General features: G+C 37.8%; 1 protein-coding gene across 4 annotated transcripts in view; it reads left to right on the forward strand.

The window, feature by feature from the left end:
- RRAS2 (related RAS viral (r-ras) oncogene homolog 2) overlaps positions 1-17,713 on the forward strand; it is a 79,147-nt gene that overhangs the window by 12,436 nt on the left and 48,998 nt on the right. Inside the window, exon 1 of one of the 4 annotated variants that reach the window (XM_011999575.1) lies at positions 4,418-4,663. The exons of the other annotated variants lie outside the window; for them this stretch is intronic. Coding sequence (XP_011854965.1) covers positions 4,640-4,663 — 24 coding nt within the window. The 5' untranslated portion in view covers positions 4,418-4,639. Of the gene's footprint in view, positions 1-4,417; positions 4,664-17,713 lie in introns of those variants that run through there. 4 annotated transcript variants of the gene reach the window in all.

Below are 17,713 nucleotides of genomic sequence, written 5' to 3' on the forward strand. Positions count from 1 at the left end.
CCGGCTAGTTTTTTGTATTGTTTTAGTAGAGACGGGGTTTCACCGTATTAGCCAGGATGGTCTCGATCTCCTGACCTCATGATCCGCCTGTCTCGGCCTCCCAAAGTGCTGGGATTACAGGCTTGAGCCACCTCGCCCGGCCGGGAAGTGATTTTTCTTTGTGTGGAAGAATATATTTGTTTTTCTTCTTGTTTATTCATGAAGAGTTGCTCATAGCTATTCTTGGTTTAGGAAGTTAAGAGCTGGTCATCTCAGAATTGCCTTGGGGTACTGAGAGTTCTGCTTTGTTTTGGTGCTGAACAGCAAGTTGACATTGGGGAGCTTCAATTTCTTGGAGAATATCAGTAGCAGAATTTCAACAAATACGAAATTTTATTAAATCCTCCAAATCTTAATCTCCAAATATGGGCTTTTGGCTGAGAGGTATATTTTTGTAGAATTAGAGATGTTTAAAAGGGATAGTTTTCAAGTTTTTAAATCCTTCATACCTCAGCTTTCTGCACCGAGGCAAGTGGAAGTGTGTGTATTCTTAAAAGAAGGTTTTGGATTAGAAAACGATCCTTTTTTCCTTCTTTTGTTCTTCTGTAGCTCAGACCTTGAACAACAATCTGTGTCTGGTTCACCTTGACGTTATTTTAAACCCTGTAAGCCCTAGACTATAAGTATTTTAGTAGAGGACTTTATATATTTGTTATGTTTTGTCTGAATCTATGTCTCTTAGTTATATTTGTTTGTACATTTTATTCATATTTGCATTTTCAGAATCGCAGACTAGGAATACCTTTGTTACACAGAACTAAGCACATAACAAAATATTTGTTGGTATTTCCTAGTGTCAAGTTTTGAGTGGAGGCCAGGTGCGGTGGCTCACACTTGTAATCCCAGCACTTTGGGAGGCTGAGGAGGGCAGATCACTTGAGGTCAGGAGTTCCAGACCAGCCTGGCTGACATGGTGAAATCCCATCTCTACTGAAAATACAAAAAAAATTAGCCAGGTGTAGTGGCATGCGCCTATAATCCCAGCTACTTGGGAAGCTAAGGCAGGAGAGTCACTTGAACCCAGGAGCGGAGGTTGCAGTGAGTCGAGATCATGCCACTACACCCCAGTCTGGGCAACAGTGGGACTGTCTCAAAAAAAAAAAAGAAAGTCTTGAATAGGACACAGGAAATAAATAGTGGAAAAAAGAGGCCTTTGGAAAGATGAATTGTATCTATTATGGTTCCATAGCATCTAGTTACTAAAGAAAAAGAGCTGGCTATTATTTTGGATTTCAGAGATCATATGTGGCATATACACTTTGAATATTGAGTATTAGAAGTTGATCCGTAACATTCAGTTTTAGCCAAAATAGTCTTTGGAGAAGATAGTCCTCTCTTAATTTCTCTGCCAATTCTGACTTGACAAGTGTACAACAGTCTGAGAGTGAGGTCTTAAAAGTTGTAACTTTTGTCTTATTTCCTGATGAATTTTCTCCTAATGCCTGTTTTTAGTTAATGATGATGTGGTTGACATTTCAGTAGTCAAAAGATGTGAGCTGAAAGGAAAGGTAAGCAGGTAGTCAAGTCAAACTGCAAAGGAAGATTTGTAATAGATTTAATGTTTAGGTTTCAGAAATCACATGGAAAAGATATGTGTAATTTGTAATTTTGTCCTTTTTGCCTCTAAAATTAAGATGTGTCAACTAAGGGAAATTTGCCCCATGCAAGTAGGCTTGTGTGCAGGTACACAGAGGCATACATTTTACTTAACTTGAGGAAGGAGTGAATTTAAGGTTAGAGAGAGGTTTGTGGGTTTTTGGAATAAAAAAGTGGAAATGTGAAACAAAAGTTAAAGTCTGATAATTTAATGACAAGTTGCAGATGTTTAAATTAATGATTGTAGTAGCTTGACTACTATATGAATTATTATTTTCAGATAATGGCATGGAATTTCCATGCCAATAAGTTGGTTTCAGTTAACTACTTAATAATTTTTTTTTTTTTTAAATTATTTTGTTTGAGACAGGGTCTCCCAGGCTAGAGTGCAACGGCACAATCACGGCTCATTGCAGCCTTGACGTCCCTGGCTTAAGCGATTCTCCTACCTCAGCCTCTCGAGTAACTGGGAGTACAGGCGTGCACCACCATGCCTGGTTAATTTTTGTATGGTTTTGTAAGGATGTGATTTCGCCGTGTTGCCCAGGCTGGTCTCGAACTCCTGGACTCAAGTGATCTGCCCACCTTGGCCTCCCAAAGTGCTGGGATTACAGGGAACTACTTTATTTTTTTTAATGTTATGTTATGTTATGTTATGTTATGTTATGTTATGTTATGTTATGTTATGTTATGTTATGTTACGTTATGTTATGTTATGTTTGAGACAGAGTCTCACTCTGTCACCCAGGCTGGAGTGCAAGGGCGCGATCTCAGCTCACTGCTACCTCCGTCTTTGGGTAGAGGCAATCCTCCACCTCAGCCCCGGAAGTAGCTGGGACTACAGGCACGCACCTACATGCCCCACTAATTGTTGTATTTTTTTGGTAGAGACGGTTTCGCCATGCTGCCCGGGCTGTTCTCAAACTCAGGCTGAGCTCAAGCGATCCGCCCACCTGCCTGGGCCTCCCAAAGTGCTGGGATTACAGGCGTGAGCCACTGTGCCTGGCCTATAGGGAACTACCTTAAAATTATCAAGTGACTTAATGTCAGAAATTTCTGATAACCACTGCGAGGTGTTTTATGACAAAGCACTTTCGTTCATTTGAAAGTTAATTGAGAATGGAGTAGGAATGGCGAGGTTGCATATTGGTAATTCGAATTTAAGTTTTGAGTCTTTGGGTTATTTCCTTACTATTATGAAGCCTGAGAGGTGTGAAAATAGTATGGAAAACTTCTGTTTCACTATTAGTTTGTAATTTTTAGTTTTTAATTTTATATTTAGAGACAGACAATTGTGTTTATTTTGTCTCCTTCCTCAAATCATTGCAAAGTACGTATTTAGTGTATATTTCTTTGTAGTGAGAGTTTCAGAAAAGCCATTGGCTGAGCTGATTATCCAATGAAGTTGTCTGACATGAGTTACTTTAGTTTGTGGTTTTAGATGAACAGTACATGGTGCACAGCTGTTGCTCAAACAGCTTTGTTCCAGCTGTCTTACTGGCCTGTCACAAAATACCCCACATTCCTTTTCTTTTAAAAACAGAACCTCTTGTAATATTCTATACTTTATTACTTAAAATGGATCTAGTAATGACTTTTCTTCATTTTTACTCTGATCAATAGCTGTTTACTTAGAGTAATGCCAAAATGAATTATGTGTAATAGATTTCAGGCTTGTCATATTTTTAATTTTTAAAAAATTAAAGTTGCAGTTGTGAAATATGTATATGAGACAAGTTAAGTGATTAACATGGAAAAAGGCACCATACATTAATCATGTCCCCCAAATAAGTAGCTAGTATCTAGATAATGAAACTAGACATCTTCTGGTTTTTTTTTTTTTTTTTTTGAGACGGAGTCTCACTCTGTCACCCAGGCTGGAGTGCAGTGGCCGGATCTCAGCTCACTGCAAGCTCCGCCTCCCGGGTTCACGCCATTCTCCTGCCTCAGCCTCCCGAGTGGCTGGGACTCCAGGTGCCCGCCACCTCGCCCGGCTAGTTTTTTTGTATTTTTTTTAGTAGAGACGGGGTTTCGCTGTGTTAGCCAGGGTGGTCTCGATCTCCTGACCTCGTGATCCGCCCGTCTCCGCCTCCCAAAGTGCTGGGATTACAGGCATGAGCCACCGTGCCCGGCCTTGTTTTCTTAATATTAACCTTGAGTTTGCATTAATTTCAATAGAATTATGAAATGAAAAGCTATAATACCGTGTTCTATAGCTTGTATAGAGCCTATATTGATGAAATTTGGTTTATATTTTTGATAAGCTGATTGGTTGGTGGGACTTCATTTTCCTATCCAATGCAGTAACTGAATTATATTACTAAGTGTTTCAAGTTTCGTTTTTTAATTAGGAGCAGGTACCTATAAAAAATATATTGAAGTAATTATGACTAATTATTTCATTTTCTACCAGTTACAACCCTTTATGATTGGAAGTCAGCACGGCATCGTCATGGTCATTATTTCCATTCTACAGATGAGGAAATGCAAGCTTGGGAAGAAGGGATTTGCCCAAGGTCCTGTAGCAAGTAAAAAGCAAAGCTGGGATTTAAGTTGGTTTTGTATTTCTAAATATGATCCTCTTCTTACTACAAAACTGTTAATGTTAAGTTGGAATAAAAATGCCAACACTTACTAGAGGGGAGCTGAAAAGAATGATAGATACTCTTTCTGAATGAAGTTCTTGGTCATGTGACTATGTTAACAATTTGAATCTGGCAGGAGCAGTGGGGTAATTTCACCCAAAAGCACACTTGATGTATTTGTATTTCTATTAAAACTGCAAATGATGGGTACTGATAAAAGCTAGTATGGAGCTGAGGATTTGCAGTGGTGTCCTCTCCAAAACGTAGTTTAGGAATACTATTATATGATTATTAATGTTGTATAAATGCATGAAAATGATGGATACCAAATTCACAATATTGATTACCTCTTGGTGTTAGGGGAGGAGAGAGGGGAATATTATTGAGGAGGCCTGCAAGAGTCTTCAATCATATTACAAATGTTTTGTTTCCTAAGTTGGGAGGTGAGTATGCATATTTGTATTTTTTCATAACATTTTCTGAGGTATTTTATAGTTAATTAAGAACAGAGAATGTACTCTGACTTAACTGTGTAGTCAAATGGAAATTTTTAGCTGTTAATTTGGTGTTAAAGGTATCATGACTTGTTTGACGAGATACAAGTGTGTTCTTCAGGGGTTTTCTTCAGAGTAGGAAACTATTTTTATTTTTATTTTTTTGGTCCTCATCCTCTCAACCAAATAAAACTTGAGTACATTCTTATTACAGTAAGAAATTCATATTTGAATTTGTGGATAAAACTTGTATGTGAATGTGTGTGTTATGATTTGCTTTAACAATTACTATACATGGTTTCTGAAGATTTCGCCAAAGCACAGTATCTGATTTTGTCTTGGTAGTTACAGGAACTGATGATTAATTTTGCCTTTAGTTTCCTGTATAAATAAATGCCTTTAACTTTTCTCAGCACCGAATTCATAACACTATTTGTAGGTATACAAAAGAAATGCCCACATAATGTAGTTTGAGGTAGGTTTAACGACTGAAAGAAAACCTGTAGTATCATACTAGACCTGTGCTCTGTGCTGTGCTGTTGACTTTTTTTGCTCATGAAATTTATTCCTTTAGAAAATGGATTACTTTTGGACTGAGAAGATTTTCATCAAGAGTTGAATTTTTAGTGGGAGGGATAGGATTATTTATTTTAAAAATGTGCTGCCACTCTTTTGGTGGCCTTGTGTATGACAGGAATCTTATTTTCATCATGGGATTAGAAAAAATGCTGTGGTCATTGTTCATCTTAAAGGCTTCACCCAATTTGGGTACTTACGCTTTTGAGAGAGGTGGGATGGGAGAGAGAAAAGGAATTCTGTGTTCTTGGAACAAGAATGTGAAAGTATATACATTTGAATGTTGCTAATTTCCTTAAGAAAGGAACTCTTCATCTTTAGATTTATAGATTATAATGTTTAAGAGGAAATGGTTAGGGGTAGGTAAAAGGTGGAAGATTGGGGAAGGTGGAGTAAGTGCTCTTGTTCTTGTTTAGAGGTTTGGATTATATTCTTTTTGGGAATTACCTAGGAATTAACTCATGGTGTAAATTGGGGATCCTTTGATGACTGTGAATAGATTTTTACCGAACTAAGGGTCTGACTCTTGGGGTATTGATTTTTGAGAACTTGAAAAAGCATTTGCTTCTAGCATGGTTTAGTTTTATAGGTAATTTTCTTTTGGTGTCTTCTAGCAGAGCTATTCTTCTCATTCCAGTGACAAATAGAAGCTGTGGTCCATTAAGACTTTTTAATAAATTGGAAATGGTTCTTAATGTAGGGATTCTTAAACTTTTTTGTGTAAAGGGCTCTTGGTAGTTTGGTAAAGCCTGTGGGATTCTCAGAATACTTTTTGGCTGGGTGTGGTGGCTCACACCTGTAATTCCAGCACTTTGGGAGGCCAAGGCAGCTGGATCACTTGAGGTCAGGAGTTCGAGACCACCCTGGCCTACATGGCAAAACCCCGTTTCTACTAAAAAAAAAAAAAAGTACAAAAAATTAGCTGGGCTTTGTGGGGTGTGCCTGTAATCCCAGCTACTCAGGAGGCTGAGGCAGAAATCACTTGAACCTTGGAGGTGAAGGTTGCAGTGAGCTGAGATTGTGCCACTACACTCCAGCCTGGGTGACAGAGGGACAGACTCTGTTGCCCTGTTGCCCAGGCTGAAGTGTAGTGGCGCGATCTCGGCTCACTGCAGCCTGCCCCACAACCCCCAACTCTGGCTCAAGCAAACCTCCCACCTCAGCCTCCCGAATAACTGGGACCACTGGCCTGCACCACCACGCCTGGCTATTTTTTTTTTTTTTTTGGTGTTTTTAGTAGAGATGGAGTCTCTCCATGTTGCCCAGGCTGGTGTCAAACTCCTGAGCTTAAGCCATCTGCCCACCTCAGCCTCCCAAGGTCAGTGGGATTACAGGCATGAGCCACTGCTCCTAACCAGAATACTATTTTTAAATGTATAAAATAAAATGTGTATGATTATAAGGGGGAACTAATACATTTAAATTCAAATACAAAAATGTTAGAAGCAAAATTCTTTAACTTTTTAAAAAATTCTTTTTAGGTTTAATAACTTTCTTTTTTAACTTTAACTTTCTATTTTCTTTCTTTCTAACTTTAGTAGTATAAATGCTATTCTGACTTACCTGCAATGGCTATTACATGAAAATGTCTGATATCTGTTGTTGACAGCAGGTATTGCTAGAGTGCTTTATGGAGGAAGTGCTAAGTTTCAGTTGGAGGTATCAGAAAACAAGATTACAACAAATTTAGTTGAAAGATCTAATTGACTTTTTGATCCCAGAATCTGGCAACATCTCATTTTATAAAATAGAATGACTATTCTGATGAACTGAGCACAGAAGTTTGGCTTTACAGGCAGAAAAGGGCTGAAGAAAGCAAAAACAAAACAAAAAATGGATTGGTCTTTTTATTTTTTATTATTGATTTTTTTCTTTTCCTTCTTTTTTGGTAGAGACAGAGTCTCATTGTTTTGCCCAGGCTGGTCTTGAACTACTGGCCTCAAGTGATTTTTCCCAGCTCGGCTTTCCAAAGTACTGGGATTACAGGTGTGAGCCACTGAACCGGGGGCCCATTGATCTTTTTAAAGTTATTTTCCTTGTAAAGGTTAAAGCGGATGGGACTTCCTTATTGTGCCAGCTAAAACTGGTCTGTTTGGGGATTTGGCTGTTATCTCTCATTCTCCAGATTTATAGAAGGTCAGATAAATGGCTTGGTGGGGTAGAACTTCATTTAGCATGGGTAACTTCATTTTGGTTTGGTCTGTCGGGCCTAGTGCAGAAGCTCAGTATTAACATTTTTTTTTTGAACTGTCAAGCGTACTACAGAAAACTCGAGAAGGAAAGCTATGGAGTTTGTCCATATTTTTGCTAACCATGTTCTTTTTTCCTTTCTGATGTTTCAAGGTTCCTTTTATTGTTTAAGGAACTTTCTTTAGTCATTCTTTTAGGGTGACCCTGCTGGCAATACATTCTCTTTGGTTTTCCTTATCTGAGAATATCTTGATTTCTCCTTTATCCCAGAACAATTTTAAAAAAATTTACTGTACATAAGATTCTGAGTTAATACAGTAGTCCCCCCTTATCTGCAAGGCTATATATTTCAATCCCCCCAGATGCCTGAAACTGGATAGTACTGAACCCTACATATCCTGTTTTTCCAATAAGGAGATAGATACCTGCAATAAAGTTTAATTTGTAAATTAGGCACAGTAAGAGATTAGATTATTAATAAAATAGAAAAATTACAACCATATGCTACAATAGAAGATATCTGAACATGGTCTTTCTCAAAATATCTTTTTGTTCTATATTCTTATTACGATGATGTGAGATAATGCCTACTTGATGAAATGTAGTGAGGTAAATGACGTAGGCATTGTGATGTTGCATTGTTACTATTGACCTTCTGATGTATGGTCAGAACCATCTGCTTTGGATGATCCTGGATCGTTGAGGCATGATGATGTCAGTAGTTGAATGTTCAGAGCAAACAGTGATGATGACTAACGGGTGAGTAGCATATACAGTGTGGATTCTCTGGACAAAGGGATGATTCATTGTCCTGGGTGAGATGGTGTGAGATTTCATCAGGCTACTCAGAATGGTACACAATTTAAAATTTTATTTCTGAAATTTTCCATTTAATATTTTTGAACTGTGGTTGACTGTGGGTAACTGAAACCAAGGAAAGTGAAACTGGGGATAAGCAAGGTACTGTAGTTTCCTTTGATCAGCACCTGAAAGATACTGTGCCACTTCTTCTGATCCCCATGGTTTCTGATGAGAAATCTGCTGTTTTTCTCCTGTAGATAAGATGTTTTTCCCAGGCTGCTTTCAATATTTCTTTGTCTTTTGTTTTTAGAAGTTTAATTATGATGTGTCTTGGTGTGGATTTCATTGGGTTTTTCCTCTTTGGGGTTTATTCAGCTTCTTGAATGTGTAGGTTTATGTATTAGCAAATTTGGGAAGTTTTCGGCAATTATTTCATGTACTTTTTCAGCTCTATTCTCCTTGTCTTCTCATTGGGATCCTCTGATAACGTGGAGGTTAGATCTTTTGTAACATTCCCAAAGGCTCTTGAGGCTGTGTTCATTATTTTCTTTTCTTCAGTGTGTTTTCTGTTTTTCAGATTTGGTAGTTTCTACTGTTGTGCATTCTAGTTTATTGATTCTTCTGTCCCTTCCATTTTGCTGTTAAGACTATCCATTGAGCTCTTTATTTTGATTATTGTATTTTTTAGTTTTAAGCTCCCACTTGTTTCTTTATACTTCTGTGTCTTTACTGAGACTTTCATTTCTTTGCTGAGACTTTTTTTTTCGTTTGTTTCAAGCTGTTGGAACATTTTGATGGAGACTGCCTTAATATCTTTGCCAGATAATTCTGACATCTTTGTTATCTCAATATTGGTGTCTGTTGATTGTCTTTTTGTCATTTGGTTTGGGATCTTCCTGTTCCTTGGGTTTTTCTTTTGAAATCTGCACATTTTTATATTTTGTTGTGTGACTCTGTATCTTCTTTAGACTGGGTTAGCTGGCTGTTTTGGATACCACTGTGGCAGGAGAAAGGGAAGTGCTGCCTTGTTACTGTGAGGTGGAGGCAGGTATCTAGATTCCCTACTCAGCTTCCATTAAGTCCAAAGTGTGGGGACACTCCTTGTTACTGCCTGGTGGGGATGGAAGTCCATGGACACTGCTGGGATCATACTGGCCAGTTGGGATGAAAGTCTTAGCTCCCCACTTGGTCTTTTCTGACAGCATTGCACTGGGGTGTTGGGGTGCCTCTTTACAGCCTTTTGAGTGTGGGATTCTAGGATCCCCACTTGACCTTCCCTGGTGTGGGCAGCGGTTTTTTCTTTGGTGTCTGGTGGGAGTAGAGCAGTTGTCATCTAAAAGTTTTCTGTCTTGCTGAGACATCCTGTTCCTGGTCCTTTAGCTAGAGAGAGCTTTCTTTTGTTAAGGCTTTTTTTGTGTGTGTGCCTGTTGGCATTTCCACGTTGCTGGCTTTCTCACCTCCAACTCCAGGATATATGTTGCAAAAAGAAAACCCAGGAAACTCACCACAGTGTTGTTTCTTGGATTCCAAAGTGTTGGTCTATATGTCTTCCCTCCAACTTTCAGAGTCTTGTATTTGTCAAGGATTTTTAGTTTTTAGCAGGAGAAATAGGGAAAAGTATGTCTACTCTATCTTTTCATAAGAAGAATTTATTTTAAGGGCATTTTGGTTTATTAAGTAATGTTGTAATTGATGTTTTCTTCTAGAGTTTTGATTTTGTTGCTATTATTTCTCTGCTAGCAAAAAAAATGGATATTTTTATGCCTCATTCAAATTGCAAGTCATTTTGTCATTCAGCTTAATTGATGATGAGTTCAGTTCTGAACCTCTTGAGTTTGAGATGCTTCAGGGGCTGCCATATGAAGGTATATATCCCTTTTTATAATCGGAAGAGAAGTGTAGGTAAGAGATCTAGGTGCAGAGGTAGATTTGGGAATGTAAAGTAGGGATTTTTGAAGCTAGTTGGTGTAGATGAGGATCACCCATGTTATGGAGGTCTGCCGGCTCAAGGTGGGACTCTGGATGACTGCCATTGAAAGGGAGTCTGGAAGAAGAAAAGGAACAAGATGACTGAACAGAACCCACTGGAGAACTAGAAACACAAATCATGTTAGGTATTACAGAAACCAAGAGAAGACAGTTTCAGGAATGGCTTTGAGTGTTCAGCAGAGTCACATGTCTTAGAATGGTAAATAATCTGACGGTGACAATTTTAAGTTTGACTGGGCGCGGTGACTCACACCTGTAATCCCAGCACTTTGGGAGGCCCAGATGGGCCGATCACGAGGTCAGGAGATCGAGACCATCCTGACTATCATGATGAAACCCTGTCTCTACTAAAAATAGAAAAAAAAATTAGCCGGGCGTTGTGGCGTGCGCCTGTAGTCCCAGCAACTCGCGAGGCTGAGGTGGGAGAATGGCGTGAACCCGGGAGGCGGAGCTTACAGTGAGCCGAGATCGCGCCACTGCACTCCAGCCTGGGCGACAGAGCTAGACTCCGTCTCAAAAAAAAAAAAAGAAAAATTGTAAGTTTGGATTCAGCAATGAACAGTTCACAGAGAGCAGTATTAGTGCAACGATGGGACTAGAAGCCAGACCGCTGGATGGGCAGTCAAGGAAAATGTTGATGGAGGAGAAAGAAGGTGAGAGCAGAGGTTGGGGCTGGAGTGGTGGTAGTGCAGTGGTGCATGTGAGTGTTTTTAGAAAAAGGTGTCTTGTTTATATGCTGAGGAAAAAGCTAGTACAATAGGGAAGATGTTGGAGGAGGGGCAGTTGTCGATGGCAAGGACTTTTGAGAAGGTTGGAGGAGATTTGATTTCTAACTGAAGGATAAAAGATGGGCAGAATAATATACTTTTTTTTTTTTTTTTTTTTTTACACTCGCTAGAAGGGTGGGAAGGATATTTATATGGCTATGTTTATGGATGCAGGAGAGTTTTTAGAAACAAGGAAGAACTTGATGGGAGTCCCAGCTGGATAATTTGATATAGGAGACAGACTAATCCATTGTGTGTGTTATGTATGTGTGTATGTATGGATGCTTTTCAAAAAAGTGTTACCCTCCATCAGTAATTGAATAGGTTACATTATGGATATATCAGAATTGTATATATAACTTAATGGATGTGAACAACAACAAGAATTACATTTTTAAAATAAATTTGCTGATGATACAAATGATTTTTATATCTTAAAATGACAGCGAGGTGAGCAGTTCAAAAAAGAATAAACACTTCAAATTGTTAGCCCTCACTGAGTAGGAAAAAAACCAGGACAAAGTAAAACAATAAACCATTTTTAAATTATCAAATTGACAAAGATTAATAAAAGACTACCTGTATAGGTAAAGTGATGGGAAATGGGCACTCTCATGCTGCTGAGATTGTAAATCGACAAGCTGAATTAAATCTTAAATTTCATAAGTTTTGACTCAGTAGTTATTTTCCAGGTAACTTTTTCTGATGAAGTAATTTGCTATATGTGCAAAGATTTGACTGTTACTTAATACAAAAAAATTAGAAATCGCCTGGGTGGTCAATAATGAAGATGGATTAAATAATAGTCCATGTCATTAAAATTACTTTTAAAAGACTGGTAAGCAGGAAAAGCTCTTTAAAAGTAAGGGCGGGGCTGTGTGAGGTGGCTCACGCCTGTAATTCCAGCACTTTGTGGAGGCAGGTGGATTTCTTGAGTCCAGGGTTTGAGACCAGCCTGGGCAACATGGTGAAAACCCATCTCTAAAAAATTTAGCCAGGCATGCTGGCACGTGCCTGTGGTTGCAGCTACTTGGGAAACAGAGGTGAAAGGATCACCTGGGCCCAGGGAAGTCGAGGTTGCAGTGAGCTGTGATCGCTGCCACTGCACTCCAGCCTGGGCGACAGAGTGAGACCCTGTCTCCAAAAAAAAAAAAAGGGCAGGGTGGGGATGGGGAAAAGACTATAAAATGAAATTCACAGTACAACATAGATTTAATTATATATGCATAGGAAAATAGGACACAAACTAAAAGTGGGCATCCCTGGATGGTAGAATTATGGATGATTTTCATTATTTTTGTTTTTTTCTTTCTCTGGATTTTCTTTATTGAACATGCAATATGTTTTATAAGGAAAAAGAATTTTTAAAACTTGAGTTTTTAATCTTAAGGGAATACAATTGGTGTAGCTTTCTAGAGTATAGTGTTATGTATCAATAGCCTCGCCTTTTCCTTTGACTTGATAAATACACCTCCAGGGATAAGAACCATAAATATCTATCTACAGTGGTATTTATCATGACGTGACTTATAATAGTGATACACTAGAATTGTCTTACATAGACCAATGGTTAAATATAACTCTTTTTTTTAGTGGACTTAAAGCAGATCAGTGTAGCTTATAAAATTATTTTAGAAATATATATGATGATGTAAGAAGTTGCTTATACGATGATTTACCTGAAGAAAAAATACTTCTTGTGCTTTTTTTTATCTTTAACAGATAAAACAATGGGAAGAAATAGAAATTGACCCAAATGTTATCTTTTTCTTTATACTTTCATAAAGTTTTTACAATGGTCTAATTATTTTATAATAAAAAATTTGTAAATTAATTTACTAATTGATATAAAATGATATTTAAACTTTTTTTTGGTTTGTATTGTTATGATTTCCAGGGAAGTCTGATTCTTATTTTTACTGTTGCATTTTTTTCCTTGTATGATTTTTTTCATGTCTTTGCCATTATCTGTTAGCTTACCTGGAAAAGCCTCTGGATGTTTTATATGTACTTCAGTTAGTTTCTCTATTGTATGGTGAAACACATACAGTAGAGTACAAATCAAGATTTTCTCTGTCACTCAAAGCTTAGAAAAAGATCATTTTTAAAAATATCTGATTTGTAATTCTTTTATTTTCTATTTTCAGATTTTCTTATGTATTATATCTTCTTTTATAATGAGTCTCTTTCATGGCTTTCTGTTTTGCTCCAATGATAATGTGTGTGTGATTTTTTTCAATTGGTTGAAAAACTGAAATATTTGTGAGTCATTAAAAATGTAACATTTTAACCTTACGATATGTAAAGATGCAAGCAATACAAAAGCTTGTCAATTAAAAAGTAAAAGCTTCCTGTTTACTTCCCATTCTTATTTACATTCTTATCAGTAGTAACCACATATGTTAAAGTGTACCCTTTTTAGTATATTGTCATGTGAATTTTGAAAAATGTACACAGTTGTGTAACCATCATTACAAGCAAATATAGGACATTTCTATCTCTCCAAGAAGGTCCCTTGTCTCCCTTCCTGCTGACTTTTTATTCCCATTGTTCAGTTTTGCCTGTTTCTAGACTTTATATAATAGAAATATACAGTATGTACTCTTTTGTGTCTGGGATGTTTTTGCTTGGCATGATGATTTTAACATTCACCTATGATATTGCTTGTTTCTATAGTTCTTTATTTTATTATTACTACTATTTTTGAGACAAGGTCTCACTCTGTTGCTGAGGCTTGAGTGCAGTGTGCCATCATGGCTCACTATAGCCTCAACCTCCCCAGGCTCAAGTGGTCCTTCTGCCTCAGCCTCCCAAGTAGCTGGGACTACAGGCACATGCCACCACGCCTGGCTAGTAGTTTGTTCTTTTTTATTGTTTGGTAGTATTTCGTTGTATGATATACCACAGTTTATTTGTCTGCTTATTGATAGAACGTTTGGATTGTTTCCAATGTTCAGGAACTGTAAATAAGGCTGCCCCAGACATTGATGTACAAATCATTGTTTGGACTTAAATTTTCATTTCTCTTAGATAAATACCAAATTGTGATTATTGAGTCGTATGATAAGTGTAACTTTGGGAGACAGGTAGTTTCTTATAAAATGGTTGTACCATGTTACATTCCCAGCAACTGGGTATGGAAATTCCAGTTACTCTGGGTCCTTACCAATACTGGGTATTTTAGCCAATCTAGTGGCTGCACTGTGGTTATCTCACTGTGGTTTTAAATAGCTTTTCCTTGATGACTAATGATATTCAGCATCTTTTTATGTGCCTTTTGGCCATTTGTATAACTGCTTTTGTGTCTGTATGTCTTTTGTCTCTTTTAAAAATTGGATTGCTTTGTATTACCGAGTTGTAAAGTTTCTTAATATATTTGGAACACAAATCCTTGTCAGCTGTGTATTGCAGGTAGTTTCTTCCAGTCCATAGGTTGCCTTTTCATTTGTTCCTTCCCTTTTAATACTTACATCCTCTTTCTGTACTTTACTTGCCAGAACTTTTTTTTTTTTTTTTTAAAAAGAGTTGAGGATCTCCCTATGTTGCCTAGGCTGGACTTGAACTTCTGGGCTCAAGTGATCCTCCTGCCAGTCTCCTGAGTAGCTGGGACTACAGGTGTGCATCACCATGCCCAGGCCAGAACCTTATAACAAAATACTTCAAACAAAATGAACACAGTAGATAACCTTGTTTTGTTAATTTTTTTTTTCTACATCATGTACAATGGTTTTAAAATTTTTTGGATAAGTTATGTACGTATCCTATTAGTGTTTTCCTTTGATGTTATTAGCAATGTGATTTTACCAGATGCTGTTTTGACATCTGTAGAAATGGATCCCTGTTTGTTTTTATTAAGCCATTACTGTGGTATGTTGAATCATTAGAATATATTTGCTTAGTACATTGAGGGATTTTATACACTATTATTTTACCCCAGTTTCTTGTTTATTTTATTATGTTGTATGGGTGCTGTGTTTCTTGTTTCCAGTTTCTGGGTTCACAGAAACTTGTGACCAAGAATATATTTGACTTGAAGGATGAATTGGGTAGTATGTTCATCTTCATATTCTCCCAGGGCTTTCAATTTTATGTTCTTTAAAAATCTGGATTTGGGGCCAAGCGCAGTGGCTCATGCCTGTAGTCCCAGCACTTTAGAAGGCTGAGGCAGCAGGATTGCTTGAGCCCAGCAGTTGGAGGCTGCAGTGAACTAAGATCACGCCAATGCACACCACCCTGAGCAACAGAGTGAACTGTCTCTAAAACAAACAAACAAAAAACAAATGAAATTTACTAGTTATTAACTACAGTTACTCCTATTGTTGATAAAACAATTTTGTCTATTTCATCCTGTTGATTCAGTTTTCTGTCTCCTGAAATGTAAGCTTTATGTGTAAATATGTTTTTCTTCTTAAAAATTTGAGGGTGTGAAAACATTGCCCTAATTAAGTTTCTCAACGTATAGCTGTGGTTAAAAGTACATATTTTTTGTACTTATTTTTATTACAGCCTTTTTCCCTTGAATATTTATATCATCTGATTTTTTTTTTTTTTTTTAGTGTTAACTACATGTCATCATAATGCCTCTGCTTTTTCAGGGAATCTGAAATGATTAAGACATCCCTCATCAGTGGTACTCATTTAAGTTTCTGAGAATGGTGTTCCCCCAACCTCAAGGAACCAGTTGTTTTTTAATTGAAACAGGGTCTTGCTCTGTCCTCCAGGCTGGAGTACAGTAGCACAATCATGGCTCACTGCAGCCTTGACCTCCCAGGCTGAAGCGATCTTCCCACCTCAGCCTCCTGAGTAGCTGGGACTACAGGCGTGTGCCACCATGCCTGGCTAATTTTAAAATTTTTTGTATAGACTGGGCCTCCCAAAGTGCTGGAATTACAAGATGTAAGCCGCTGAGCCTGGTCAGGAAGCAGTTCTTAAATTATCAGGACTACCAATGAATAGATCCTTGTATTTTTCCTTAAATTATTTTGTTCTGTTTTCCTTTGGGTTTGTTTTCTAAAATCTTATAATTCATTGCTGTGTTTTTCCATCTTTTAATGAACACATTCACATTTCGCCGTGAATACTACATTAGTCATTTGGATATTTGTTAATTTTCTTTTTGTTTGTTTCTCTCTTAAGAGATAGGGTCTTACTCTGTGACCCAGGCTGGGGTGCAGTGGCACAATCATAGCTTACTATAGGCTCAAACTCTTGAGCTGAAGCAATCCATCTGCTTCAGCCCCTTGAACAGCTAGGACTACAAGCATGTGTCACCATACCTGGCTAATTTATTTTTATTTTTATTTATAGAGATGAAGTCTCACTATGTTGCTCAGGCTGACCTCAAACTCCTTGGCTCAGGTGACTGTCTCACCTTGGCCTCCTGAAGTGTGGGGATTACAGGCATGAGCCACTGTGCCTGGCCCTGTTTTTAATTTCCTAATTTAAAATGTGTCCTTTCATCATGTGAATTTTTAGTATATATTTAAAATTTAAGTCTTTGTTGATTTCTGCTTTTTTGTTCTATTTTACTTTTGGTATCATGACCAGAAATTTGCAAGTTTTAGACATTAGAAAAGGTATGTTTTTTCTATTTGCTACAGGAATCAGATCCAGGTGTTGAGGGGGCCTAAAGCTTATATCATTTTGAGGACCCTCTTTAGGAAAGAAAATACAAGATTATGCACATGTGAATATTTGTTTAGAATAAGAAAAGGCATCTGTGTATGCGAGGGGTCTAAAAGCCTAACTTGATGCATTTTGTGTTCGATCTATCTCTGCTTTAAAATATATAATTTTGGCCGGACGCAGTGGCTCATGCCTGTAATCTTAGCACTTTGGGAGGCCGAGGCGGGTGGATCACTTGAGGTCAGGAGTTTGAGACCAGCCTGACTGACATGGTGAAAACCCGTCTTTACTAAAAATACAAAATTAGCTGGGTGTGGTGGCGCATGCCTATAATCCCAGCTACTTGGGAGGCTGAGGCAAGAGAATCGCTTGAACCTGGGAGGTGAAGGGAGGTTGCAGTGAGCTGAGATCGCGCTGTTGGACTCCAGCCTGGACAACAAGAGTGAAACTCCGTCTCAAAAAAAAAAAGGTATGTGTGTATATATGTGTATGTGTGTGTGTGTGTGTGTATGTATATATGTGTGCGTGTGTATATATGTATATATGTATGTATGGGTGTGTATATATGTGTATGTGTGTGCCAATATATGTATGTGCGTATGTATGTATATGTATGTGTGTATATGTATGCATGTATATGTGTGTAGGTATGTGTGTATGTGTATATGTGTGTATGTGTGTAGATATATGTGTATATATGTATGTGTATATATGTGCATACATGTGTATGTGTGTATATATGTATATGTGTGTATGTATGTGTGTATGTATATATGTGTGTATGTATGTGTAGATATATGTGTATGTATGTGTGTATATATGTGTATACGTGTATATGTGTGTATATATGTATATGTGTGTGTATATACATATATGTGTGTGTGTATATATACACACATATATATGAAATTTGGTGTATGTGCTGGGCTCAGTTGCTCACGCCTGTAATCCTAGCACTTTGGGAGGCCGAGGCAGGCAGATCACCTGAGGTCGGGAGTTCGAGACCAGCCTGACCAACATGGAGAAACCCTGTCTACTAAAAATACAAAAT

This window comes from Mandrillus leucophaeus, unplaced genomic scaffold (genome assembly GCF_000951045.1).
Source record: "Mandrillus leucophaeus isolate KB7577 unplaced genomic scaffold, Mleu.le_1.0 Scaffold599, whole genome shotgun sequence".
Classification (NCBI taxonomy): Eukaryota; Metazoa; Chordata; class Mammalia; order Primates; family Cercopithecidae; genus Mandrillus; species Mandrillus leucophaeus.